This window comes from Mercenaria mercenaria, chromosome 1 (assembly GCF_021730395.1).
Source record: "Mercenaria mercenaria strain notata chromosome 1, MADL_Memer_1, whole genome shotgun sequence".
Taxonomy (NCBI): domain Eukaryota; kingdom Metazoa; phylum Mollusca; class Bivalvia; order Venerida; family Veneridae; genus Mercenaria; species Mercenaria mercenaria.
In genome coordinates, this window is record NC_069361.1 from 53,038,969 (window position 1) to 53,064,865 (window position 25,897).

General features: G+C 32.7%; 2 protein-coding genes across 3 annotated transcripts in view; both read left to right on the forward strand.

The window, feature by feature from the left end:
• LOC123555714 (uncharacterized) overlaps window positions 1–25,474 on the forward strand; it is an 80,925-nt gene extending 55,451 nt beyond the window's left edge. Inside the window, exon 6 of the mRNA XM_053547828.1 lies at window positions 21,163–25,474. Coding sequence (XP_053403803.1) covers window positions 21,163–21,502 — 340 coding nt within the window. The 3' untranslated portion in view covers window positions 21,503–25,474. The remainder of the gene's footprint in view (window positions 1–21,162) is intronic.
• LOC123534087 (uncharacterized) lies at window positions 751–18,185 on the forward strand. 2 transcript variants are annotated; one of them, XM_053547815.1, is made up of 10 exons: window positions 751–1,247; window positions 1,650–1,790; window positions 8,279–8,350; window positions 9,088–9,780; window positions 10,323–10,444; window positions 13,069–13,201; window positions 13,569–13,727; window positions 14,085–14,201; window positions 14,524–15,147; window positions 17,090–18,185. In XM_053547815.1, the coding sequence occupies exons 4-10, from the start codon at window positions 9,313–9,315 to the stop codon at window positions 17,129–17,131; spliced, it is 1,665 nt and encodes a 554-aa protein (XP_053403790.1). In that variant the 5' UTR covers window positions 751–1,247; window positions 1,650–1,790; window positions 8,279–8,350; window positions 9,088–9,312; the 3' UTR covers window positions 17,132–18,185. The 2 variants fall into 2 exon arrangements, with proteins under 2 accessions (XP_053403790.1, XP_053403787.1); XM_053547812.1 differs by lacking the exon at window positions 1,650–1,790.
• Window positions 25,475–25,897: the final 423 nt, after the last annotated feature.

Sequence of the window (25,897 nt, forward strand, 5' to 3'; positions counted from 1 at the left end):
TGCCTGACTGACTTAATTTGCTAGTCAAATCTTCATCAAACTTTAAACAAAAAATTCTAAGTTAAAACGAGGCATTCCTCTATCGTGTATAATCAATGTTACTTGTAATTTGATTTCAAGTATTACGTCTTTGCAGTTTATATATTTAGCTACAGTCGTTTTATCTTTATTATAATTTTTAAGTTATTCAATTATTAAACGCATGAAATACATTTATTATTATTGTAAGTTGTACAATTATGAACATATAAATAATTTATAGAAATTCTTCTTTCAATAGCTTGCATTTTGCAGTAAATATACTCACATTTCAGAAGGAGTAAATGTTGATAAGCTTGATAAAACAATAGCAATTATTGCAATTATTGTCTAAACATCAAGTCGTGAGTCATGCTGTTTGAATACCCCATTAATCTTTAAGATTCTAAATCTTTCTGTTTGAATAGCTTCATTTTGACCTGCTCTTCCGTTGTTGAATTTTCTCACGTTGAAATCATTTCCAGTGTAACTGAACAAACACAAAATTAGTGCCACGCTCCTGTTAAAAGATTTATTAGTCTTTGAACTGAAAGTTCAGTTGTGAAAAGAAATCGCTTAGGCTGAGTTGTCTTGGTAGAAAACAAATAGGATTGGACATGGTATAAATACAGCATTTGATTAGTATACGAAACATTCATATATCTATCCTGTAACCAGGTAACTTTCGTGATAATAATATTAACAAAATGTATTAAAGTGTGAATGTAGATTTTAAAATGAGGAGCTTTAAACCCCTTTCGTGTAATGAAAAGACTATCTTGTGTGACAGTCTTGGACTCGTTTGTGTTGCAGAACAATCTGATATTACTGGAGTGTTTTTAGGACCTCCGTCGTGTACACATATGATTAAAGGTGACGGAAATTGTCTGTTTAGGGCTTTGTCTTAATCTTTGTGTGGAGATGAGGAGTATCATGGGTATATAAGAAATGTTATTGTATCTTACTTGTCCTTTGACAAACATGGAAAAAACATTGTACCGTATGGAAATTACTTGCAAGATTCAAAAATGCAGGAAAATCAAGTGTGGGGAACAGACACGGAGATTTTAGCTGCTGCAAGATTTTTATGTCTACACAAAATATGGCAATAATTATGACTGGGTCATCTTCAACCCGGCCAACGGAGAACTAAGGTTGACGGTGCGATTTATCTTCACCACAAGGATGAATGTCATTATGACGTGGTTACATCCGTTTGTACCGGAAACGTAAGTAAACTTTCATTTAATATTTAATATAATTAATCCTATCATCTATTATGAAATTCTCATCTTTATTCGCTAAAACATAGATCTCTTAAAAACAAGAATCAGAACATAAAACAACAAATAGTAAATGTTATAAGTTTTTTGACAAAAAAATTCTTTGAAACCTATTTGCCATAAAGAATATATTTGAAATCTCAAAATGTGAAGAAAAAATAATGCTATGCTTGAACTGTTGGAACAAAATTAAATTCAGTCCTTTGCTATCCTCCATTTTGAACGAAATAACCAAACAATAATCCTCCTTTTGAATTGCTTATTACAGGCGATGAAAACTAAAGTGTAATGGTTCTTTTTAGATACAGTCAGAAATAACATTCAATTATGAGTATTATTTTGTTTTAGAATGAAGAGAGCAGTCAAGCCAGGCAAGGAGACAACAGTGGATTCACAAAAGAGACTGGCGATGTATTAACCAGAGCTGGTACCCATAATGAACATAGAATTGAAGAAAGCGATATTTTAGCCTTTACTCCAGACATCACAGTAAGTAGGAAAAGTCTTGCAATCATTTGACTCAATGAAGTGTTTTATACATGTAGTATTTACGGAGTCTTAATTTGTTAAGTCCTTTCAGATTTTCAAATCATTGTCTGAATATTTTTCTCGTGGTCATTTCATGACTGGGTGAATGCTACTTGGATCATACGCTTAATCATATGTTAATCAACTTAAACATTTTAGCCGTAAGTCTAGCAAAGTCGACATTCGGCCTACATTGAAAAATGCAAGACATTGCGTACGTTGTTGGCGGTTATCGGAATTTGTAAGTTTCTTACATTTCAATGTTTCATGAAATCCGTTTTAGAAATACTGTTGTTTATAGTCTTATATCACCAGAAAGGCAAAACAATCGCCATGTTAGTAAATGTGATCGCACTTACGGTTAATAATTAGTAAAAATTTATTTCGACATAAATGATGGGAAAAACAACACAGAAACGTCATGTAAGATGTAACAAAATTTACCAATGCGCATTACTTAGCGACTTGTTAAATCTATAAAATTATTTTTTCCCGTCATTCCGTCAAGTAAGAAGACTCGGTGACGTGACAACTACTATATTCGACGTCATTTCGATAATTAACTGTTCAAGACTTCATGTAACAATCGGAGGCTAACGGATTTCTTAATACATCTGTATTTACCTTAACTATTGTATGTTTTCTGTAGTATTTATTTTGAAAAAAAAAAATATATTCTCCTTTTGAATAATTAAGTTTTTGTCCTGTTTTGACTTTGATTATTTGCGTTTAATGTATGTATACTTTAATCTAGCCTCGTTGTCATACGTGTCAAAAATAAAAAATAAATAAATAAAATAAAATAACGAAGTTGTTACGCGACGAAATATTAAGGTGAAATATGTATTTGTTTACAAAGTCTGAAACTAGATACAATTGTCTGCAAATTGATATGCATAAGTCCTACGTTGAATAACATTTTTTTATCACGAGCGGTGAAAATTGCAAAATCTAGCCGAAATGTCACAGCCGTGAAATTAATGTAAAATCGACGTTACACTTCAAAACTTAATAGCGTATACGCACTAAAATCGATCCGAACATTCCAACATAATTCACTGTCCGATGAATAATTTGATGGAATAAGCACCATATGCACATCTATATGATTCTTTTTTAAATATCGGAACGAAATGATTTATGAAAACTGTAACCCAAACACCCCAAGTCATCCCTGTTACGTCAAAATGGTAAAATGCGGAGAAAACGTCAGTTATGTTTATGTACACCAAAAATGAGCTTAAGGTGGAATAGCACTTTGTATTTTTTTTACAACCCGCATATGATTTTGATATCATATCAAAGTCGAAGTTATCCCCGGCGTGAATGTGTAACTGTTTTCTTGGTTACTAGTGACACGTTTTAGCTATGACGTCGCAAACATTACCATGCACGTCTGTTTTGGCGCCACGTTAAAAAGCGATAAAAATCGGTTTATTTTCTCTCATTTGTTTATTTTTCTAATTACAGCAACGAAACTTACATCTTTATGTGTGATATACAAAGGTCTACGGCGCTAGACAATATTTGTCACTTTTATTTTCAAAATTATGAAAAAAATGAAGAAAAACGACATTCTCAATTTTTTAGATTTTTAGAAAAAATGGCACACTTGTCTAATTAACGGAAAAACGGCTCGAAATATTTTTGCCAAATTTTTATGTCGAGCAGAATGTTGAGCCAGCTTGATATTTGGATCGACATTCAAAACAGTATAAAAGTTGAATGTCGAGCTGAATTTTGAGTCAGCTCGAAAATCGAATGTCGAGCTGAATGTCGATTGCCGCTCTCTAAGCTAACTTCACACACTTGTTAGTGTGATATAATATGTAGTATGTCGTATCGTATAGACCTGATATAGGCCATGCTTTAAATGAGGCTATTATTATTATTATTTATCATTTTATCATTTCACAAAACAAAGTCTGATAGAGTGAAAAAATGACACTTTCTTTAGCAACACTTTCGTATAATAAATCTTTCTTCTCAATTCAATATCTAAAACGTTATCAAGCAATGAGATTTGCAAATAATGTCACGTAGCAAAGATTATGGTAGGTAATCAAAGCGAGCTTAATATGATTGCGCCGGAAACATGGGCCTATATTTTAGTGCTTTCGCTTGAGAGTGATTCTGCGGCTGGACGTTTACTATTCATCAAGAATGAAGATTTTAATTGGGAATTAAGCTATTTATATTATAATACAACCCTACGAATGCAGTTAAATATGCCGAAATCCGTACCCTGCAGTTGCATCTTCGGCTGAATTCACAGGATGATCATGGGATGTTCGATTAAAAACCCTCTACACGCCTACCAAAATGTCAGAGAGGGTTGCTTAATCAAGTAGGGGCTTATCAGCTAGACAAACAATCTGTTAATATTCCATTAAATTCCAACACCAGTTGTGCTGACCAACATCATCACATTAATTGCCTGCTATTTGATCTTATCTTAAATAAATTACTGACCACTAGTACTGTTATTTCCAGTGCTCACTTTCTAGTATTTTATATAATAATACTTATATATTACTACAAAGCAGGGATTTTTTTAATTTGAGCATAGCTCGAAATGACTTAATGGACATATATAATCTTTTTACATTTTCTATAGCTAAAATCCAGATAAGAGAAGTTGTGAAATGTATTCATAAAACTTCATGTAGATCATAATCTGTATTTGAATTCAAAACAAATCCAATTTTGTTGAGCTTCCAGCGGCAATCGAAACCTTAGTGCTTCAGTGCTTTAATATCTCTTAAATTTACAATAAAAAAAATCTGAAAAAAAAAAAATAGCAAGAAAGGGTGACTCATGACTGAAATACTGTTGAGAAACGGTGTTAAACCTAAAACAACAAACAAAATCAAACGTAACGATCTCGCCTCAGTGAAATATCTTGGTAAAAAGTGCTGTTTTATGTCCTGCACTTTTTTTTTGCTTACGTCAATTATCAAAATGAATGAGGCATTTGCTTAAAATGCCTGTGTTCGAAATATATAAATGTAAATTGTAATTAAACAGATTTTTTGCAACAATCATAGAGTAAGCGTCAATAAATTACTAACTTCATGCTGTTAAATTATCTAAATATGTGAGCTTAAAGGTAGTTCTGTACGTTCGGATCAAAAATTGTTCTACAGTGTAGCATATGATTAAACTTTTATTCTTCAAAACTACAGATTATACCTGGAAAATCAGCAAATAAAAAAGATAGGGTCGTGTGCTTGAATAGACCCTTTTCCCATTCCGTGGTTACATGCAGAGTTATCTGCACATTGTTATCCAAAACGAGGCGCAGACTGCCGGTGGACATATTGATATATTGTAATAACCGTTCTTTCTAATAAAATATCGGACAAAATTGAATTTTATTCTTGGTTTTATTTTTTTAAAGACTTCTTCAACATTTCCTGCCAGTTGGTTCAATAATGAAATGAATAAAAACTTTTTTTCTATATATATTCATTATATTTTCAGCCAAAGTAAAAGCTTAAAATTCGCAATAAACAGCTAATACAAACAATGAGAACATGTATTTGATTAAATGATTAAAAGGACAGTCAGAGCTCAATAATGTAATTTGGTATTATATACATAATCATTCAATTAATTCTCTTTTTGTGCTCGATTATGATAAAGATCTTGACAGCATGTGGGGACGGTCCTTCTTGATTGACATCAGGTTGGTTTTCTGATTACTGTGACCAATTTGCAAATATTTATTTAAAGCTGGAAAATGTCTCCAGATGTATGCCTCTTTTAAAAGTACTTTCATTTGTAAGTAATTATAATAACTAAACAGTAAAAGTCAATAAGGCGATTAAGCGAGTCTAGGCGATGAGTTTGTAGAAGAAAATTCAGGCAGTATATAAAATAGCCAAAAATGTGGTAAAAGCTATGTTTAGATGCATCTGCACTCAGAAAATTGTAACATACTAATAAAATATCAAATTATTAACTTTATTACGCTATATGTAGTCAGTTAAGTGCTTGCATTTAGATTCTCAACAACCTAGAATATTTTGCAGTTATGCGAAATAAAACTTTCTTTCTTTTACATTTTCGCACAACTGATACAAAGAATTGCCAAAATGTAGACTACACCACCAAGGCACAACAATATTTTACTTGCAGCTGTATATAAAAGTGAATAGTTTTGTCAGCTAAAGTGAGGGGATCAGTTGAGAATAAACCCAGTGTCATAGTTCTTTCATGCTGAATAAAATGGACATGTCGGTTGAAAAGCTACTAAATCGTCATGTCAGCGCAATAACTCAATAAGTGCCTATAATACATATACACTTATTGAGTTACTGCACTGACATGACGAAATGCTGGTTATAATCCGATATCTTTGCATTTATTGAAAAGTGATATTTCAACTTCATTTTACTTTAATTCAAATTCCAGTCACTGAGTTAGAATTAAATGTCAGAAACCCAAAACCTGGTTCCATAAATCGAGGATAACTAGAACAATAGTAATTTGCTGCGTAATCTGGTATATACAAAACTGAGCATAAGTATTAAAAATGATAAAAAAACCCGATAAAAAGCTTTGTAAAAATATCTAATAGACACAAATTTATAGCAACTGAAAAGGCTGTGATGGACTGAAAGCATTTTAGCGCCTTTTCCTTGTAAAATCTTATTATTTTTAAATTAGTCTAAAGAATAGAGGATTAAAGTTTTGAATATCAACTACCTATTTTGAAAAACAGCAGTGGCACTGTGTCTAACTTATGTAGTTCAGATCTATCAATTTTGACCAAATTAAAAATTTACATTTAAGATTTCTTCTTTATTGTCTTTTAAGGATTTCAAGAACAATGACTTTTCTGTAGGAAGAGTAAATTATTTTGTCAAGCAACATCCTATCGCTTCATTATCATCATCACTTTGTTCTGATCTGGCAGTCTGCGCCTCGTTTTGAAAATGCGGGATTTGGCGAGAAACCCCGAGAATGCTAAATTCGCCGAATGGGAAACTGGTCTATTTTTGCTCGTAGACTGATTTGAAAAGATTTAGACCTCACGCAATTTTTTCATAATTGAAGTCTATGGGAAAATCATAACTTTCAGTACATTTTCGTGAATAGATTTTTTCTGCAATCTAGAATTTAAGTAAACTTTCCACACTTATGAATAGTCATATGGCCTATAATGTTGTGAAGCCAAATGTTAAGGTCAGTGTGCTCAATGTTAAGATATTTGAACATGATGAATGTGAACCGCACTTTAACCGTTAATTTTGAGACATTATTATGAAATTTTACAGCGTTAGATGTTTTAATATTATGTATTAACTTTAGAAAGACAATAATAGTGCCATTTAAATAAATATGCTCATAGGTTGTTATTAATTCATAAAATGATTCTTCATTATCGTACACCGAATCCAGGTTTTATTCCACGTTTTCCGGATAAATGACGTTACGCCATCACTTCCAGTTTATCAAACGTGCAGAACTACCTTAGATAATTCTTACGTAAATCTAAAGATGCTATTGAATTTCATGCCAGGGAACTAAAACTGTCAGACATTTTGGTAGGAGTATCTAGTTAGTTAACTAAGAGTGTACGACCGCAACAGATACTGCGAAGGCGGGACTTATCAGTTGATGGCTATTTCACTGACCAGTGATATTCGTGCTACAAAGTCGCTGAGCTATTGGGTAAAACAAGTTCCTGAAAGTCAAAGATTCAGTTGATTTTATTTATAAGCTATATCACTGCAGGTGATTGACATTAATTGTCTGATTTATTGACTGTTGTAATTACTTGCGGTCGGTCAGTAGCAAGTTTCTTGTACATCCAGTCTGGAAAAGGCAAAATTGTACTATATTTCTTTCCTGCTCACACCAAAGTGTTAAATATTTTCTCACTGAGGGCATATAATTGCTAGCATTTAGCTTGATTATAGTCGGCATAACTGCAACTACAATCATCAATCTTATATTATCATATTGTTTAAGGATTCACTCTCATTCTTTGCGCGCATCAAAAACTCCATCAGCGGAAACGATAATGATAAAAAATTATATAATGCATACATTTACAAAAAAGCAACTGCACTTTAGAGGCTAGATTTATATTTTAAAAAACTATTAGAGCCAAATTATTAAACTGTTTCGCAAAATGATTTGCTGGATATACAGTGAAAAAGCAGTGCATCAAAACTTTAATTTGAAATTTAAAAAGGGCATGATTTATGAAATGTTTGGGCAAGAATATTGACTGCACCTTGTATCATACTAAGAAACAGATGATGTGGAACAACTGTGTTTTATTTGAATCAAACTATTTTTTAATAATAGAAGTTCTGTGGACAGGGATGTGGGGTTTAGTAGCAAACTCTTCATATATTTTGTGCCGGTAGAGCCAAAATAGTTTTGTTGTTGTTGTTTGTATTATATATTAAAACTGTCTTTTTTCATTATTATAGGAATTTCACTCACCACTTTCCACATCCACTCCACGAAAACCACTGATCGATGGAACAAATAGAAATGTAAAGGTACCATGAATAGTAAACTGCAGTATTTTTAAGTTTTAATGCATTATTGTTTTAGTATTAAAGATGAATGTTTAATTTTCTGCTAAATTGGAAAATACTTAAAATTACAAATGTACCTGTAAAATGAAATTGATATTTTCACTGTTTTAATTCAATATTTAGTACGGAACTACACTTAATGTGAAAAAAAAAAACAACAACATGAATTATAAATGATTTTGAATCTGACTTGCGTGGGGTCAAAAACTAGGTCATTTTGTTAAATCAAAGGAATATGTTGTATACTCATTAGAGGCCACATTTTTACTCCGATTTTCTTGAAACTTTATCAGAATTGTGGTTTTCATTAAATTTTGGACATGTCTGAATCTGGGTCAATTAGGGTCAAAAACATGGTCACTAGGTCAAATCAAAGAAAGTGCTGGTTTACACTCCAGAAGATACCTTTTTTGTCCAATGTTAATGCAAAGTGGTTATTTGTCAGTGGTAAAACAAGGGAAAACATGTTTACACTGTTATGATGTGTTAATCAGGTGAGTGGCCTAGGGTCATCCTGACTCTCTTGAGACTTCACACACTATTCCACTGTCATGATATGACAATGTAGTGCACACATTTCATAACTCTACTTTGCATTTGTACAGAATTATTCCCCTCTTCAACTTCCGTATTCATTCAATTGACAATGCTGTTTAATAGTTCCTGTACCAGTCCTTATTTACATTTGTGTTTTATAGGAACCATCTTATGTTGAGAACGAGTATGAAACATCAGATCGAGATGTCAGCATTAACAACTCTAGTTTTGAAGATGCTCTGAATAATTTCAAATTACCAGCACCTACCCTAAGAAGAAAAAAATCAGTCTTACACTCCAAGGCACTCCAAACAACAAAAAAAGTTGTAACATTCAGTTGTTCAAAACAATGCACGAAGCGTGTGACAGAAGATGATATTTCAAGAATGAGGAATAAATTTTGGACAAAACCTTTTGAAAATAGAGTAGAATGGTTCATGGACAAAGTGGTTGAAAGTGTAGACAGTTCAGGCAGAGTGAAGTGGTTGTCTTTCGTGATTGAGGGAGGAAAGAAGGTGTGCGGTACTTGTTTTCGCAAATTATACAGAATAGATAAGAACTTTTATTATAAGTATCTCAAGAAGGCTCAACAGGGTAAACAGTCTGCCAGTGTAAGATATACCAGATCATATTCTGAATCAAGGAATCTGGCCGACACATGGTTAGACTGTTATGCCTTTTATCATGCAGACAGAATGCCTGATACTGGGGTCTTAATGCTGCCATACCGGACACGGAAAATTGACATATATAACTTGTACAAGAATGAGATGACCGATCAGTTTAAATATCCTGTCAGCAAGTCTCTATTCTATAACATATGGAATAGGAAGAAAAATCTCAAAATCAAACAGGTTGGTTTTATGTCTTTATTAAAACAATGAATCAGCATAGACTATAATGACAAATTTGTAGAGGGTGCACTCTGCCTAATAATTTTCTACTAAATTTTACAGTTCTGTGTTTACAGTACTACTCCTGCACAAAATGTTTGTATTATTGTTTGTATGGTTCTCATGCTTCAAAGAACTCAAATTAGCTGGCAAAGATAGAAGTTAAGTGCATACTATAATGTTTTACAAAAATAATATTTTCTTTACTGAAATGACTCAATGAAAGGTCAAGGCTACAGGGGCCTGAACTGGGAAAACCATTTCCATTTCATAGCGTGAGGACCACTAAGGCCAGGTCGTTGAAACTCTTGGATGATTTGCCATGCAAAGTAGATGATCCCCATTGGAGCTAACCGTCAGAATCCATTTGACTTTTGCTCCTGTCCGTTTTCAACTTATTCCCTATAACTACTAAGCACGGAAGGAAACATGCACTTTTGTAGAAAAGCATCATCTAGTTTATAGAATTGATCATTTTTTAACTTTAATGTTTGTTTTTGTAGACCAATTCGTTTTCGAAATGTAACACATGCGTTCATCTGGAGAGGGAGCTGGAAAAAACAAGAGACCCAGAATCAAGAACCAAGTTAAAAAGTATGGTTGCTGTTCACAATGAAAGACAAATGTAAGTTTTAGTATTCTGATATATTAGTTTTTACCTCAACTATTCAAAGAATAAGTAGAGCTCTTCTACTCACCACGGTGTCAGAGTAAGCGTCTGCGTCGGCGTCACACCTTGGTTAAATTTTCATACCAGTCCACATTTTGACAAAGTCTTTAAAGATAAAGCTTTGAAACTTCCAACACTTGTTTAACCATCACCATGTGCAGTTATAGGCACGAGTTCGTTACTCCATCAAGACTTCTGGCTGTATTATGGCCCCTTTTTGACTTAGAAATCTTGGTTTAGTTTTTCGTACCAGTTCAAATTTGTGTAAAGTGTTTGGCGTATTGCTTTGAAACTTTTATCACTTGTTTGTCATAACAGTCTCTATCTGTAGGCAAGAGGAAATAACTCTGTCAACTATTTTGGCTTAAGTAAGGCCCTTTCAGGACTTGGAAATTTGTTCCATTTTTGAACAAGTGCATATTTTCTCAAAACTATTTGACATATGGCTTTTTAACTTTGAACTGCACTGGCTTTTCATGATAATGTCCATCTATAGACAAGAGTACATAATTGTGAAAACTATTTTGGCTGAATTATGTCCATTTTTGGACTTTGAAATTGGTTTAGTTTTTCGTACAAGTCAGCGTTTTGTCAGAACTGTTTAACATGTGGCTTTGAAACTTTGAACAATTGTTCATCACCATGATTTCCATATGTAGGCAAGAGAACTTAACTCTGTTAACAATTTTGGCTGAATTTTGTTCCTTTTTGGATTTAGAAATGAGTTTATTCGTTAATTTGTGATAGAATTTTAATTATTTCATACCAGTCCATATTTTGGCTAACGTGTTTGGCTTTGAAACTTGTTTACCATCGTAGTCTACATTATGTAGGCAAGACTTCCTAACTAAGCCTAGAGCCTTTACTAAGAATAGCCCTTTTTGGACATAGATATGTGTTAAGTTTCTCATATCATTCCATATCTTGTCTATACTGTTTGATATAGAGGGCGTGGACGGTAGCATGCATTTCCAATACCGTCCATGAACAGGCTCAATCAAACCGAGCCTGCAACGTTTTCATTTTTGTCGTGCTGAGCGACCTGCGAAGTTTCCACTTTTTCTATTTTGTTGAACACTTCATTACCATCATGGTCACACATTACCATTTAGACCAAATTTAAAGCTCAAATACAGGAACATTGTTTGTCGTATCTATTTGTATACACCCGAAGGGACGTATTATGTTATGACACTGGTGTCCGTCCATCCGTAAGCAATTTCCTGTCCGTTCTGTAACCTGACACAAATGTTCACCACACCGAGACGACGTGCAGCGGGCATGATTTGGATGTGTCACTTCAAGGTCAATGTAGGTATAAGGTCAGTAATTCGGTCGAAAATGTGCTTCCGTGGTGTAGTCGAAAGAAGTCCATAATAAATAGATCCTAATTTTCCCATTTTTTGCGCAAATTCGTGTAGAACGAGTGCTTTAATCACCGTTTTTCACCTCTAGAATACATTCTGCATAAAATGAGACGATTTTCATGTTCATACACCCCACATGGCGGGTTTTGCAGATCGAAACCGGAAGTAGGTGTTTATTGCGCGGACGAGAGTAAATATGCGCCATTTTTAGGGTAGCAGACCACACTGACTGGCATTTCACTAGGAACTACATAACCCCCTATTTTCTTTTCATTTTTTCGTTAATTTTTGATAGAACTTTCATGAAATATAGGTGTAGGAAAAAGTGATGTTCTCTAAAGATACATAAAGACGACCGGAAGTTGTCGTTTTTTATATGAAACAAAGAAGGATTTGAGTTACTGACCTTTAACCTATAAGAGCTGAAATAAGACTTTTCTCGAAACACACCGCAATTAGTCTTAATAGTCATAAATCGGTTGTATATGATATAAAAGGGTGTTTCCAATGTAAAATAATAATGAAATTTGAAAAATTTTGAATTTTGACCATATTTTGAGTAGATGCGCCTATTTCAGCAGCGATTTCTGGGATTGAAAAGCCAATATTTAGTCTCCAGAATGTCAGAAAATGCACAAAATGCATCCTTCTGGGTCTTATTCATGACGGAATGAATGATATTTTAGAATCCCAGTGAAAAATAATGCAAACAAGTGAAACATTTAGCAAAATATACAACAAAAGGACCATAGGGCCAAAATTTAGCCCAGTAAATGGGTAGGGGGTGGCTTCTGTTAAATGTATATTTTTCTCTAAAATCTCGAAATTTCACAATGAAACTTGGCAATATGTTTGGTATGACATCTTTCTTGAAAATACAGTTGAAAATGGTGTGAAATTTGATAAGAAACATTTCTTGTAACACTTATGGGTCAAATGTCATATCTGTTTGTTTCATGTCCGCTCTGTAACTCTTGAACTGCTTGAAGGATTTCAAAGAAACTTGGCACAAATGTTCACCACACTTAGACGACGTGCAAAGCGCGTGTTCTGGATGACTTGCTTTAAGGTCAAGGTCAATCTTTTAGCAAGATTTTTTCAGATGTTCCTCAGTCGAGTGACATAGGACCACTTGGTGCTCTTATTAAAACTTCAAAAATCATCAAGTGTGAAGCAATGCACATGTTATTTGTGAATGTCTTGGAATTTCAGGAATGAAAGGCGGTATTACTATGAGAAGAAAGACAAGGCAAAGGACTATCCTAGACGTTTTTTGAGTCTCATTGTTGATGGAATGGACCAGTCTAAAACTAATCTGCCACATTTTACGGGCAGACTGCTAAAGGTAAAGGAAGGTTTGACGCTAAGAATTTATGTCAGTTTTGTTAGAAATTTGTTTATTTACCTGTTCAATGTTATTTCATTTTGCATCTGTATTGACATTGATGTGGTCCTTTGAAAAATTTGACTACAAAGTATAATTGTAGACCACTGAACCATTTCATATAATGTGTGAATTTCTATTTTGAAATAGCCGGAACCATTACAGTAGAAGTATTATTTATGATGGACAACTGAAAATAAAAGTCTTATTGTATAATAAACTTTTTGCTGAGGTTTCAACTATCAATACCTAACCTAGTATTACGAAATTAAATGAATGCTAGTAATCTGCCTGTTCAAGTAATGATAGTTTGTTTATGATTTCTAAGGGTGTAGATCCAAACAGCTTTTTGAAGACTCATGTACAGGGGATTCTAAACCATGGTTGCAGTACTTTTAAATGCTATGTCGACATAAATGAATACAGCCATGATTCCAATCTTGTGATGAACACTCTACTGCGTGCCATTCATGACTCGCAATCAAAGGTATGTCTGTGCCATTATATTTTTATTCGATTTTGTCTGAAGTAAAAACTGGCATGTAATTATAAGAAACATTGCAAATACAAATTTCAAACTGCATAGTATCACACAACTTACTGATGCATTTCTAAACAATTACTTTCTCCTTTTCTGAAAATAATCTCCTCGTGAAAAAAGAATACCAAATAAAAAATCTCAAAGTTTATATACTATATAATGACAGTTTACTATAATCCCTGTTTTTAGCCGCTCCCTGTTTATTGCTTATGCTTACACATAGACAAGCTAACGACCAAATGAACTAATTGCATTAAAATGTTTGTATTATTCATCTTATAAATTAAATTAATTCTGTTTCAGCTTGGAACTTTACCAGAGGTGTTGTTTCTTCAGGCCGATAATTGTGGAAGAGAGAACAAGAACAAATACGTGATGTCTTTTTGTGAATTACTTGTACGTCTACATGTATTTAGTGAGGTAAAGATAGTTAGTTCTGCACTTACTTTCAAAGTCTGTATAATTTGAAAATTTGATACCATGTTTGGACGGTCATATACCAGTACCATGTTATAAATAACACTCAAAAAGCTACATAATATATTTTCTAAATGTCTTCACATAAACTCTCGTTTAGGCGCTCATTCTTAACATGCGTATGTGAGGGTGGCAAATGTTGGCAAATTAAAATAAATGTGACCACTCCAGTGCCCAAGAGTTTGCGCTTTAAAAGGATGAAGATTTTAAAGGTATGAGAGCAGTATATTATGTCTTACGTGAACGTATTTTTACTTAATTTTAGATTCATCTTTCTTTCCTACCGGTTGGCCACACACATGAAGATATTGATGCCAAATTCTCTTATCTTGCGGACCTCCTTCGAAGAAATGACACTGAGACCCTACCCGCTTTGCTACATGTGCTGCCAAATACAATACAAACGAGAGGATTATTTGACATAAAGCAGTGGTTGGAACCATGTATTAACAAAGTTACAAATCATTCTAAACCTCTTCATTTCAAATTTTGTAAAATGGCAGACAGCAAAGTTTCATTTCAGTTCAAGTCCTCTAGTCCAAAAGATTGGACATTATCGGAGATTACGCTATTGGATGACATTCCAAATGGAACTCCAGACATACTAATTCCTCCACACTTCGGCAAAATTATAACCCATTCACTCACAGATAACATCCTAAAACACAAATACAATATGGAAGATCGTCAGTTTTGGTGGTGGCAGCGATTCATAGCCGAAATAGAAAAGATTTCAACAAACGACACAAAATTACAAGAGTATGCAGCGCATGAAGCAGTGTGGCTATTACCATACTTGAACACTGTTGCTGAAGGCAGTCCTGCCAAAGAAATAAAACTAAAGCCTCATCTGACAGAAATGCTGGATAAGGAGTTAGAAGACCACCAGGTATCATTTCTTTGATGTCATTTAAACGATTGACATGTATACTGTTAATTAACACTTTGGCCATTTTTATCAAGAATAACTTGACATTTCGATTCTCAGAGAAAACCTTTGTGAATGGTTGATTAGCAACCAGAGCAAATCATCTGCATATCTATTCATTCAAAATGTAAAACTATTTTGTAGTGCATGCCTATAACATGAATGATAAAATTAGACAGGACGAATGCGGCCTCAAGCTTTTGTAAACCTGTTATAATAATAATAATTTCTTTATTTTACGAAGGTAAACTCATTATGCAATCACATAAGCAGATACAAATGAAATCACATATTTACAATGAGCCCTTCAACAAGGTACAAAGTATTTTAAAAAAAATGCATATTAAAACAATACAATATAAAAAAACAACAAAAGGTAAAAACACATTTGATCTGAGCACCTGTAGCATTATGATTATGCAGTGCAGACTTCATCAAATAAAAGTTTTTTGTAACTGTATTTGAAAGAGTTCACATTCGCTGCATTACGGATAATAACTGGTATAGAATTCCACACTTTCATTGATAAAAATTTGAAAGATTGTTTCATATAATCTGAATTGAGTCTGAAATGAGTAATTAAACCTTGGGAATTAGATCTTAGGTTGTATGACTTGTTGTCGGAAACAGTAATCAACTGAGTAATATATTCCGGGGTTGAACCATGTAGAGCTTTAAACGTCATAACAGCTATATGTAATTTATGTCTGTTTTCGACAGAAAGCCATTTCAGTTCTTTAAACATAGCAAAAGAAGAAGATACCAAAGGTTTTGCTAATATCCATCTAGCAATACTTTTCTGAAACACCGATACTCTTGAAAAGTATGTTTTGGGAGCATTACACCAAATTATCGCACCGTAGTCAATAATAGGAATGATGTAGGCATTATAAAACATTTGTTTCATTTCTAGTGTTCTGCTCATTTCTTTTTTCTCTTTATACCCCATTTAATGAATGCCCAGGTTAAGCAGTGCTTTTCGTCAGGAAATTGGTAAGAGGCCTAGGCCTTTTAAATTGGGAAATTTATAAATGCGCGGTAACTGTCTATTTTGGGAAAATAATCAACAAGAGGTAAACACTAAAAGGCAAGTTAATTTATCTCCCCTGAAACACTGACTAGAATTTAGGCCATGGAACATAACAGCTTAGACTTGTATTATGTCACATGTGGTTCTGTGCGCTGTTAGGCTGTAGTGCGAAAAAACTCAATGCCAGACAAACACTTCCTCTGGAAATACTAAAATTAAAACAAAATATTAACAATCTGTTGGCATGATTTTGGGAATTCTTTCCTTGCATTTTGGGAAACATCTCTGCCACAGTTGGGGTCTTATACAGGCCTCTGTTATATAAAGGATGAAAAGCTCTGTTTAGGATACACTAAGGAGTGAATTGGCATTTAAGGATATTTTCTGTTTTTTGGTTTATAAAATTACATCCTATTTCCTAAGAATTGAATTTTAATGTTCAACTATACATGTATACCTTTATTTGATGAATTTGCAGAATAAACAGTTGAACTTTTGTGTAACCAGAAACAACTTACTTCAGCATCACTCTATTTTCAGACAAGTTAGAGGACTCGTTTTTTAATACTAAAATGGCTACCCATGGGGCACTTGTTACATGAGTTATATAGGAAAATACTTTAAAAAAATATTGATAAAATTTGTGCTTTAAGAAAGTTTAGGCCGTAGAAAACATCAGTTTTTTACCCTCAAAATATGGATGTTTGGCATGCCCATCCGACCAATGTCTTATCAGTTCTAAAAATAGAAAATACAAAAGATTGGTATACAAGTACGATCTCTTCTATAGGTAAATTGGCATCAGATAGACAACATTGGTTGATGCATCAATCATGAATTCAAATGAATACATCAATATTCTATTTTTTCTAGGTGTTTGTGAAAGCGAAGAAAGTTAAACAGAAACAAAAATAGAAGACATGCAGACAGACCAACGAAAATGAAAGGATTCTTTAATTGTTATATACCAAAATACTAAATTGATGAGATTATGTCTGCATTTAGTGCGATGTTTCTGTTTTCGTGTAAAAAAAACAAAGGATAATAGACGCGGCTGTTAGTGAAATGTAAAAGAAATGATCAACATTCAGAATACATTTGATGTCAAATTATACAACGAATGTGATGATAATTTAGAAAGTGTCAAAAACGTGTCCGATTTTTTGTGTAAGTAGTGGCAGCTGATATGCATATGGTATAATATATTTGACTTTCTTGATGTGCAATATTTGAGATTCAAATATAATTGCAGTGATTTAACTGTATTTTTCAAGTCTGCTTTACACATGATAAGGAAGAAATCAGCACAACTAGTAAATTGCTAAGGAAGATGTGATGTAGTCGCAATAACATATAGCTTTTGTCGAAACATTGCCAACATTTTTCTTGACATAAAGTGACCTTTTTAAAGTTGCAACATGATATTTCATATCTTCATATTTACAGTCGCCATACCATGATATAATTTTTTTTATTAAAAGTCATAATTATGTGATTTTGATAAAGCACTATGTCATATTTTGTATAAAATCGCTATCATATAGTTTTTGTTTTAAATTCACCATGTTCAAACTGTTCAAAAGTCTCAGAAATAAAGTTTTTGTTTTAAAGTTGCCATGATACATAATTTCATGTAAGATTGTTTATTTTTGTTGTAAAGTCACAATGATAGTTTTTCATCTTTAGTCGCTATAATAAAGTTTGTGTTGTAAAGTCTACGTAGTATGTAATTCAATCTATAGTCACCATAATGTTGTAAATGGCATCATATATTTTTTTTGTCCCAGTGTAGCCAGGAAAATCACCAGCTGTTAAGTGAAAAATTGTTTAATCCATATTGCCTTAACATTCTTGTACGTTGGACGACATTAGGTTCTAAATAATATGTTGGTATTTTTCACCTTTCATTTTCATCTAAAACACAAAGGTTCTACAATTTTAAATGTCATATTAGGCCATGAAAAGACGCTGTCTAACTGTTATTTGAATCATGTGTTTTTGTCTGTCTTACATGTAAATGTAAACTAATTTAATGCTATGGAGACAAGTTTATATATCTGTGTGAGTGTTGCCCTTAGTTCAATTTATATAAGTAAAATGTCTAGTCAGTTACTTTCATATTACAAGACAGTACTCAAAACTTTTATCTTAACTATATACAAACTGGTAAGCACCAAATGTTACCTTAGTTTGTAAATTCAAATATCATAAACTTGTAAAATTTTGTCTAGGTAAGAGGTTCTGATAATAGGAGCCCGGTTATCAGAACGTCTTTCCTATTTATTGGCAAATATGTGGGGGTGAAGAAATCGGACCTTCCTAATTAACCATTAGATTGCTGTTGCCAAACAAATTTGTGTCTTCTGAGGTAAGCTGATTATTCCGTCATTTATTTTTTCTCTCAAATGATATCTGCACATCTAGACGTTGATGAATTAAAAGTGATTATTATGTACCGGTATATTATTTTCAAAACATGAAAATGATTTTGCTGAACTGGACGTAAGGAGATGTACCCCTCTCTATGCCTATACAGTATGTGCCATTTCAAACTCTCCTTGTTAGTTGTTATGCATACTTCGGCGCTATATATCATATAAAATACCACGAAAGTGATTTTGTTGAATATGTGGGGGGAAATTCTCCTCTCTACGGCTTTAACTTTTGGTAACAATAGTTATGCAAACCACGATTTTGTATATCATATAAGGAAAAGGAAAAATGATAAGTGATTGTGCTTAAAAGGACGTGGGGGTGTTCCCTATCTATGGCTATTCTGTATGTGTCTTATGAAACTCGAGTTGGTAGTTTGTTATGCATTCCACTGGCGTTTTATATTATTTTTCAAAACATGAAAATGATTTTGCTAAACAGGACGTTGGGGGAATGTACCCCAATCTATGGCTATACTGTATGTATCATTTGAAATTCCGAGATTTTCATTTTGTTTTGTATTTTTATAACGCTGTACATCATTTAGGGAAAAATGAAAGCTGGTTGTACTGAAAATGTTTCCCCATGTATGGCTGTACTGTATATGCCATTTGAAACTCGAATTGTAAGGTTTTCATGCATACTACGATGTTAAATATTATATATTTTGAAATGATTTTGTTAGAAGAGACGTGGGGGATCTTCCCTTAAATATGGCTCTACTGTATGTACTATTTGAAATTCGCTTCCTGAATTTTATATGCACACCTAGACGTTGTATACTATAATAAGAAAAATTAAAAGTGATTTTTGTTAAAAGGACGAGGGGGAATGTTCCCCGATCTATGGCTATAGCGTATGTGTCATTTAATACCTGAGTAGTTTGTTTATTATGCCTGGCAAGAGGTTGTTCAATATTTAAAGAAAAAAAGAAAGTGATTTTGCGAAAAGGGACATGGGGGGATGTTACCTATAGCTCTACTGTATGTGAAAAATGAAAAGTGATTTTGTTAAAAATGACGTGGGGGGATGTTACCCTATCTATGGCTCTACTGTATGTGAAAAATGAAAAGTGATTTTGTTAATTGGGAAGTGGGGGGATGTTACCCTATCTATGGTTCTACTGTTTATGTTATTTGAAACTCGTTTTATTAATTTTATATGCATACCCTAACATTGTATACTATTCAAAGAAAAATGAAAAGTGATTTTTGGTGAAAAAGGATGTGGGGGAATGTTCCCCTTTCTACAAATAAAATGTATGTGACATTTAAAACCCGAGTTGTTAGTTTGTTATGCCTACCACGAGGTAGTTTAATATTTAAAGAAACATGAAAAGTGATTTTGTGGGGGGGATGTAACCCTATTTATGGCTCTATTGTATTTGAATAATGAAAAGTGATTTTGTGAAAAGGTACGTGGGGGGATGTTACCCTATCTATGACTGTACTGTACTTGAAAAATTAAAAATTGATTTTGTTAAAAGGGACGTGGGGGATGTTACCCTATCTATGGCTCTATTGTATTTGAATAATGAAAAGTGATTTTGTGAAAAGGGACGTGGGGGGATGTTACCCTATCTATGGCTCTACTGTATTTGAAAAATTGAAAATTGATTTTGTTAAAAGGGACGTGGGGGGATGTTACCCTATCTATGGCTCTTTTGTATTTGAATAATGAAAAGTGATTTTGTGAAAAGGGACGTGGGGGATGTTACCCTATCTATGGCTCTACTGTATTTGAAAAATTGAAAAGTTATTTTGTTTTTGTTAAAAGGGACGTGGGGGGATGTTACCCTATCTATAGCTCTTCTGTATATGTTATGTATCTGTATAATCATTTTTCAATATCACCCCAGAAAAAGGACAAATGGAATTTCCTTTTTTATTCTGGAAAGCCTTAAAAGATGATTATGATCCTGTAAAAGGGCTTGAAAAAAATGGAGACAATTCTTAAAATATCATTGTAGGTTTGATGACTATGTACATAGTATCTCATGCAAACCATGCACTTTTTACTTCTAGGCATGAATAAATCATGCATAATTACTGCAGTGGTTAGCAGTTTGTAGAGAAAAAATGTAAATATCAAATGCAGTTAATGCCCTAAGGAAAGTGCGACATTTTTTATGGTTAAAGTTGTCAACAGACAAACAACTTTTAAATGGAAGTTGAAACTTGCAAAATTTCACAAGGTAAAATGTAAAATTTGTTAAGAATGCTGTTGATGCTACCAATATATATGCATTAAAGAATGGCAAATATATCTAGCAATATGAGAAAATCAAAGGAAACAATTTCAGGACTGTTAGATGAATGACAGTGTTATCCTGTATAGCAGGTAACATACTATTAGATAGTTTAGTTTACCACTGCATTCATATTACATTGACAGGATTAGGATTTAACAAACAGTGTTTACTTAACAATTTTATTCTGTAAACAGATTGTTTCCCTTGAGTAAAGAGGGCTTAGTGTGAGTCTCTAATACCTGTATATTTTTGTTTGTTTCAGAAATTTAAAGATTCCACTTCCAATGCCACCATTCGTGTACTATTTGGTGTATATCATACCTGTATATTTTGGTTTTGCTGTGGGGTATGATATTTATAACACTATACGAGACATTGTTATAGAACAGACTGGATCCTCACAGGGCAAAGTCATTACCCAGGGAATTACTGGCATAGCCAAAAATATTACTGGAGTGGTGAAAAACTCAACAGAACATACACTGATTAACTCAACATTGACTTCATTAATTAGTACAGAATTAACAACATTGTCTACTACTTCTCTATTGCTTAATGATACAATTGCTCAAAATATTTCAAGTACAGTGCCTTTATTATAGTATTTGATATGGAAATTATTATAGTATTTATTATAGAAATTGCTATGGTGTAAGTTGACTGTTTGATTTACTTTTTCCGTACTTTGTTTCTATTTAAAGAAAGGACAATTATATTTCTATTATACATCCTTTGAAAGATTTCATATCTAAATATGTATTAGAACTTCTTTAAACTTCCAAAATATCTTGAATAGATTTGATTACTTTTACAAATACGAATTTGATAAGCACTTTCTAATATATACTTTAGTAATATATCTATAGAAAATAACTTTTATGTATACCACAGTTTATAGCATTATAGCAACATTTCCATCAAAAATGGAAACAATGGTACTTGATGTACGTGTACTTATTTTGTACAATAAAATGAATACTCTCTCAAGAAAAAAACACTGTTAGAGATTAAGTGGATCAAACAGTAAGTTTGAGCTGTGTTATGTTTGTGACAGTTGATGCACATCAGTGCTTGTTATGTGTTGTATAGATCTATATTTAACAGAGAACCTCGTTTTGACTTTTTTTTTTGGATGCCTATCCTATGAATAGGTAGACATATTGTATTAATATGAATAGGTAGATATGTTGTATTAATACTTTCTTTTTGTTTTTGTTTGTTATCAGGTATCTCCTTTAACACTTGTTTGAATGAAATGAAATTTTACACAATTATTAACATTGGTGATCTGACATTTAGTGCACATGTTCCATAATTATACTTTACTGTTTTAACAGTCCTTTTCATCGTCATTTTTGATTATTTTTTCAATGTAAACTATTGTTTGTGACTCCTATTTAAGCTAAAACTTTGTCTCTTTAGCTTTCGTTTGTTCATGTCATTTTGTTCATTCATTTTGATAGTAGCTGTCATCTGACAGCTAATGTTTAAATAAACATTGATTTGGTAAATGGGGAAAATAGGTTTTAGCCAAGAAAGCTACATAGTCACAAAGGAAAGAAATGCTCAAGAAAATAACCATGTTTACATTGTGCATTATAGTATAGACATTAAATTAATCATGACTATCTTCTACATTCCATTGTTAAAGGTAATAAAATTGAGTTTTGAGGTCAGTCTGATAAACTTAAGCACCTGATTGGCTGGTTTGAACTCAGTCTTGAATTTGACCAGTGACAGTACAGCATAATTGGACTTGATCTCCAAACGTAGTACTTTATGGTATTGGACCCGTAATAGAGTATCTCCTTTTTGAAGAGTATTCAATTCCTACCATAAACCTACTTTGACTGCAATTTTCAGGGGGGGGGGGGGGCGTAGGTTCAAACCCCACTGGGACCAAATTTTTTTTCTCCATGTTTTCCTTTTTTCTAGTAAGTTTTTACTTCTTTCAAGACTAATTATGGATGAATTGTACAAAAGTGGAAAATTTTCATTTTATAAGCGATTTTTTGCTATTCAATGTGAATTTACCTCTGGATCAGGAGGGGTAGAGTTAGACATCTTTAAAAATACTGAGTTACGTGCGGTAAAAGTTCTCTATTTTGCCTTTATTCTTCAGATTACATATTGTGGAAGAAATGCTGGTAGGTTTTACTATTGCCCCAAGGTTATTTTTGAATGAAGTGAGCAAAATTCAAAATAGACCCACAGGACTCGACCTTAATGTTTCAATGTTGGAGTTAAAATTCTGTCTCATTAAATCTGTTTACTTGAGACACCCTAGACAAAAATGATTTTTACAGTTTTATTTTGTGTTTTATAATTGTTTAACAATAGTTTGATGTTTCTTTTATCAAAATTAATGCTGTAATGAATTATCTGCAAACGTTTTAGATAGTGGCCATCACATTGAATTTTGCCTCTTCTTGAGCGTGAGGAAATACCATAAATTATACAAAATTTACAAAAAACGGCACGGTAAAAGTTGTTTAAAATTTGCAACACAGTGTGAAACATGGTCAACTTTAAGGATATACCAAGCAAATGCCATTTTTTAAACATTACTATTAGGGGTCCAATACCTTAAGTATAGGAACCAGATCTGCAGTATTTGCTCAAGTAATGCAAAATTTCCGAATCGTATGAATTTCATATATCTTGAAACAAATGCTCAAGAAAATAACCATGTTCAGATTGTGCATAATAGTATAAACATGTAATTTATTCTGATTCTTAACAATTTTGTCGGAACAATATTTTCTTGGACCGTTGAATGTAGAAATCCACAGAAATTATTCCTCATGAACATTAATGATTTTACAATATAGAAAATATATTACTAAACTTATTTCTAGGATTTTTTGGAAAACAAAGAACATATAATTTTCTAGGATATTTTTAATCTCAAGGAGAATTCAGAAAAATGTTAAAGCGCATTAAGGTTTTTCGATGTTTAATTATAATGTTTAGTGTGGCAGATTCAGACAGATACAATAAACAGTCAGATTCAGTGCATTTCAAGTTATAAGATGTCTCAAAGAATTGTTTTAGTCGACTTTTAAGTACTTCTTAATGTTTTTTTTTTTTCTTCATGCTGATTTAAGCAAATTGAACATACTGATACTTTTGTGTCTAGGTAAATTTGATGTCTCGTCTTGTCAAATTCCTTTGAAGTTATAACTCGTTAAGTCGAAAAATGTATATGTTAGCTAAATACAGATTTGCGCTTATGTTACGAATATAAGACATATCAAACGTTTTCCATTTGCGAAATATTTTCAAAATGTATATTTTAGAAATAATAAGTTCCCAAACGTGGTTTATCATAGAATAACCCGAGTTTTGAGTTCTTATGCGTAAGAATATATCACGAAGGCCGTAAGCCTGAGTGATATATTATTTCGCAATAGAACGAAAAATTCTGGTTATTCTACGATAAAGCACAAATTTATTATTTCGATTCTAACACAAAATACTAGTATCAACAGTGTTAGAAAATATGGTAACTACTTTTTACGGCCGTGCTACGCACCTGAATCGGATGACATCATTGCACGCGTGTGGTTTATTGCAGAATAACTCGAAATAGATTTTGCTCTACATTTATGTAGGTTATTTGCTTGTTGTGTTAGAATATTTTTTTTTTTGCAGTGGTTGCATGTACATATATAAGCGTGGAAATATTTTCAGTGAAAACGCCAGCTCCATTTATCATTTTTAAGTCAAGGCTGGGTTATCTCAAAGTAAATGTCTGTTCCAATGACTTTATACTGTATATAGCTTACAAAATACATGTAATTTAGTATTTGTGATGTTGAATGAGCTTTAACACAGTTTTCTGGAGTGATATATCGATTTGTTTGCATACGAGATGTAGTTTTTATATACTCATTGATTTGAAACAGGTTTCATTGTGATACACTGCATTGGAATAATGTTTTGACAATATATTATTTATTTTGGTATGGAGTATAACATAATATTCATTGTATATTTCTAGCCTCCTTATTGAAGAGTTCATAAGGCAGTTCTATGAATGTGCAGTCTAGTATTTTATTGATGTTGTTTTGTTATTTAAGAAACTTGACCAGCTGCAAAGAAAATGATATTATTTAGATGTGCTGTTTAAAGATGTTATTTTGCAGGGTAAAAATGTCAAAACTTTTCTGTTTAGTCAGACCTGTCATTAATAAAACAATTACTAAAATGTACACTTGGGAAAAGAAAAATACTAAAGAAATACTAGAAAATTGAAGAAAAGAACTATTATGTTATAAGTCCGATTTCTTTATTTCTATAGCATCAACTTCAAAAACTGATGTGGTATCATTGTTAATTTAACACATTTAACTACACAGCAACCAAAAAATGCTTTCACAAAAACACAGTATGTGCAATAAGGTGTGCATAATGCCACTTGAACATGTGGTCTCTAGCATTTTGTTTTGAATATTTATTAATGTACATCTTTTGCAGCTAAATTCAAAGTGCATTTGCTCTCGTACATTTCATGTATAATTTCTGAGAAAAATCATTTGATCACGCTATTTATGTACTTTTCCGAAGTCAGATTGAGTGTATGAGCGTTTTTTTTTATCAGGATATTCGTCATTTTGAAAATATTTTCTTCGAATACTTCTTTCTAACAAAATGTAAGCCAAAAAGTAATGCTAAATAATTAAAGTATGGCTTATAATGTACCATTTGACCAAACAAAAAAAAAAGATTTGTATGTGACATTTACGCTATTATAATACTGATATCACCTGGTATTCATAGTAACCTGTAAGACCTGAAATCCCTAAAACATTAAGTGGGATATTATACGTTTTATAAAATACCCCCATTTTTTCAATATCATATTATAATTATTACATAATTTCAGAAATGTTTAAGGTAACATGCGCCACTGTTCTGAAATTTTGCCAAATAAAAGTTGACGATATATCCAATTGACTGGTATTTTTTTAACAGTTTTCTGTTATTTTCCATTT

Bases quoted from the DNA above. Each gene is read 5' to 3' on its own strand.
- LOC123534087 (XM_053547815.1), top strand. From the start codon at position 9,313: ATGAGGAATAAATTTTGGACAAAACCTTTTGAAAATAGAGTAGAATGG. The intron at 10,445-13,068 runs GTAAGTTTTAGT...TTGGAATTTCAG, and splicing joins GTTCACAATGAAAGACAAAT to GAATGAAAGGCGGTATTACT. The intron at 13,202-13,568 runs GTAAAGGAAGGT...ATGATTTCTAAG, and splicing joins TTACGGGCAGACTGCTAAAG to GGTGTAGATCCAAACAGCTT.